Genomic DNA, 3,761 nt, shown 5'->3' with positions numbered 1-3,761 from the left:
AAACTTTAGCTCAAAAATGAGAAATTTTTGCATCATGTTTGGCAGCACATTTGTCATTTTTCTGTGGCAGCTCTGGCTGCATTCCTCCTTTAGTGGTTTTGATTTTTGTCTGGTTTTTTCCCCCTTAATCTTCCTTCCTTTCCTGTCTAATCTTTCTGCCCCTTCTCTCCTCTCTCCCTTCCAAAGATATCTCCAGTTTAAGGTTTCTGAGGGGTGTGTGTGTGTGCTTGGAGGAAATCCTGAATAACTTCCCTGAGACATTTTTGGGTGCTGAGCCAACTGCAAGTCCTTCTTACGTAGTTTGTGCTACATTTTTACTCCAAATGTTGCTGTGAACAGGCCAAGGCCAGGGTTGGTGGACTCCTGCATTACCCACAGTTCCAGGTTGCTCATTGATATCTGTTTTATTGCAGTTGCAGGTTTTAGAAGCAGCAAAGTGGGTTTGGAAGTAGATTTTGGCACAGGCCATCCATGAACCACTTGGGAGCTCCTTGTTTTTGGTGCCTGACCTGGACATGCTGCTGGTTGTCCACCCAAGAGCTGCAAAGATGGGTCCTCCTGACACTGAATTTGTAGCTTTGGTAGAAATCTCTGTTCTCCCGTTCCCTATTTAAAAACAAACAAAGTCTCCAAATAAAACCCCTCAAACAGGACAAAAAAAAAACAACCACCAGGTTCTGAAAAACCATCTCCTAGTAAAACCATCCCTTCAGGCTGAGAAAAAGCCTCCCTGGAGAGCAGCACAGTCCAAAAACAAGGGAAATCCCAAGAATGGTTTCAAGTTAAACTTCTTCCTGAGGAGAACAGTGTGTAAAACCCCGGGTTTCACTGGAATATCCTCACAAAACAAAGCAAACGGGGTGACCAGTGTGGCCAGCTGATGTTTCCAGCCTGGCAGAGCTGCAGTTTCCCTGGGCACGTTGTGAGGAGCTTAAAGGCAGGGATATCCTGGGTGTGAGATGGCTTTGGCTGCGGGGGGTCTCTCCATCGTAAAGCAGATTCATGGGAGAAGGGACTGCCTTTAATAGCTGCCTTTAATTGCCCCAATGCATCTGCTCTTCCTTGTCTGTGCCTCCTGATTGTTTTTTCCTGGTTCTCTCCAGTGTCCTTGGCTGTTTTGTTTAAGAGGCAAAACAGCTCCTTCTAGGCTGTCTTGCTTATAATAAGCATTTACTTTAGTCCTGCACCTTTTTCACCCAAAAATACCCCGAGTGCTGGGCAAAAACACACTTGTACTGATTTTTTTGCAGCACCATTTATTCCCTTTTTAACCGTGAGGCTGCTGGAAATTAAGCAGCTTTTGTGAAGGTCACACTGGAAAATATGTGACAGCTTGGGAATAAACACCAAGATTCCTGTCTCTGGGTCCCCTATTGTGCCCTCTCCTGAATTGTTAGGTAAGAACCAAGTAAAATTAGCAATATTTCACACTGAATTCCTGTAAAACAGCGAAACCCAAACACACTTGGGATATTTGGAGTAGGAGCAAAAACAAAAGAGGATTCTGTCTTTCCTTAGTGCTGTTCCTGATGTTAGGCATGCAAGTCCAAAGCTGAGGATTTTTAGTGGCCAGGTGTTGGGTGGAAAAAGACATTGCCCATATGCTCGGTGCCTGGAGCATCTGTGTACTTAAATGCATCATTTTGGGATCATCCATCTTCTCCTGGGAGCACTGAGCTCTCTGCTGCCATCCTTGTGCTCCCAGACGGGATCTGGAACCCCTGGATCTGTCCTTCCTCCCTGGTGGAGCATCTCCCAGGCAGAGACCGGGAGTGAGCACACACGGATCTGCCCGGGTGGGAAATCCCGGATGCTCTGACGGATTCCAAGTTGCTGTTCATAGTTAAGAGGGGCTGAAAGGAAGAAATTTGCTTCCAAAAAAATCGAATATCGAGGGAAAACATCTCTTACTGTGGCAGTTGCAAAGAGCAAGCTCGGGAAGGTCGATTGCAATGGCAGGAAGCAGCAGCTGCCCACAATTCCAAAGGCATGGAGAGAAAACAGAGGGCTTGGTGGGATGCACTGACAAATCTGGGAAAGCAGGTTCTCTGCACTGGCTTTGCTCTGGAAATGTGTGATCACACAAGAGCTGTGCTGTGGCCCCCAGTTTGCAGGAGCTGGGTGATCCTGTATCTCTGGATTTGGGAATCTCTGTGGTTGTTTTCTGTGGGATGTGCATGTAAGAAAGGGAGCTTAAAGCTCATCCACTTCCAACCCCCTGCCATGGGCAGGGACACCTTCCACCAGCCCAGGTTGCTCCAAGCCCCGTCCAACCTGGCCTTGGACACTTCCAGGGATCCAGGGGCAGCCACAGCTTCTCTGGGCAACCTGGGCCAGGGCCTTCCCACCCTCACAGACAGGAATTCCTTCCCAATATCCCATCTATCCCTGCCCTCTGGCACTGGGAAGCCATTCCCTGGGTCCTGTCCCTCCATCCCTTGTCCCAAGTCCCTCTCCAGCTCTCCTGGAGCCCCTTTAGGCCCTGGAAGGTCAATACACAGGAAAGGTGCACAGGGGGCTGTTACAGAGAGAAACTTTTAGGAATCACAGACCTTTACAAGTAGAAGAGCAGATTAATGTTTTTTTTTCCCCAGGATATCATTTTCCCAAAACATCCTTTAGCAGTTGCACAGCCTGGAAGGCCATCCCAGAAAGGAGTTAAAGGCTCTAAACACAATGAGCTAATGGAACAGAAAAATAAACAACCTGTATTTCCAAGGAATGCTGGGCTGAGGCCTCCAGGAGGAGTCTGGGCTCCCCCAGCCCTCCCTCCTCCACAGGAACCTGCACATGGATAACACGGATCCGAGGGGAAGTTCACTGCTTTGAATCACTGGTTTATTGCATTTTTATGGCTGTAACCACAGGATGTTCCAATGTGGGGGTTTTTTTTCCAAAGGGTCATGTTTCTCGTGGCTGACTCTGCCTGTCCCACTTTGCAGGGCCACCCCTTCATCGTGCAGTACAACGATGGCAACGCCGAGGTCGTGTCCATGTGGGTGTGCAGGATGCTGGAGGAACGACGGGCCACCCAGGGCCCACAGTGAGCTGGGAGCATCCCAGGAAACCAGAGCTCCTCCTGGACCAGGAGCACCATCCCCACGCTTCGGACTCGCCCTTTCTCTGGATCGTAGTTCCCTAAAAATATTTTCCAGGGGGTTTGTTGCTGCCTTTCCCTCACCGCCACACTAAAGGAATTTTCTTCCCACCTTTCTTTTGCTGCCGAGCAATTTTACAGATTATCTTCAGTTATACTGTCCACAGCCTTGAAGCAAGTATTTTATATCTCTATTTTTTGGTTATTGAATGTACTGGATCTTTCCTGACTCCAGAGTATTTTTTAACTGTTGCTCTTGTACAGATGACATGCCGAGTGTTTAGAGGAATCCTGAGGAGTTGGTGGCTGTCTGAGAGCAGAAAGCCACAAAAGACTGGGTTGAAATGTAAAACAAAAGCAAACAAAGAGAAAAAGAGAAGTGTCTGGGCTTGCCCAGGTGAGGGTTGCCCTTCCAGAGGGCATTCAGGTGGATCAGCACTAATAAATGACTGGGAATGCCTCTCCCTGCTCCTGGCACCGGCTGCTGCAGGTCGGGTTTTGTGGGAGAGCCAAGCAGGGAAGAGAACACAAAACTGAGGAGCATCCATGGTCAGGCTCTGCAGGCTGGTCCCTCAGTCAGAAAGGTTTTGCTGAGGTGGAAAAGGTGAGGGGAAAGGACAGTGCTCAGCTCTGGAGCCAGGCTGGGAGAGCTGGGGGGGTTCAC

At 48.8% G+C, this 3,761-nt stretch overlaps 1 protein-coding gene across 1 annotated transcript in view; it reads left to right on the top strand.

Annotated features, from left to right (window-relative positions):
- MAP2K5 (mitogen-activated protein kinase kinase 5) overlaps nucleotides 1–3,755 on the top strand; it is a 122,136-nt gene extending 118,381 nt beyond the window's left edge. The window contains exon 21 of the mRNA XM_029958772.1: nucleotides 2,943–3,755. Coding sequence (XP_029814632.1) covers nucleotides 2,943–3,047 — 105 coding nt within the window. The 3' untranslated portion in view covers nucleotides 3,048–3,755. The remainder of the gene's footprint in view (nucleotides 1–2,942) is intronic.
- Nucleotides 3,756–3,761: the final 6 nt, after the last annotated feature.

The sequence above is a fragment of the Manacus vitellinus genome, unplaced genomic scaffold, assembly GCF_001715985.3.
Source record: "Manacus vitellinus isolate BGI_N305 unplaced genomic scaffold, ASM171598v3 scaffold_16_pilon, whole genome shotgun sequence".
Classification (NCBI taxonomy): domain Eukaryota; kingdom Metazoa; phylum Chordata; class Aves; order Passeriformes; family Pipridae; genus Manacus; species Manacus vitellinus.
The sequence above is the reverse complement of the archived record's forward strand: the minus strand, read 5'-3'. Positions and strand labels throughout refer to the sequence as shown.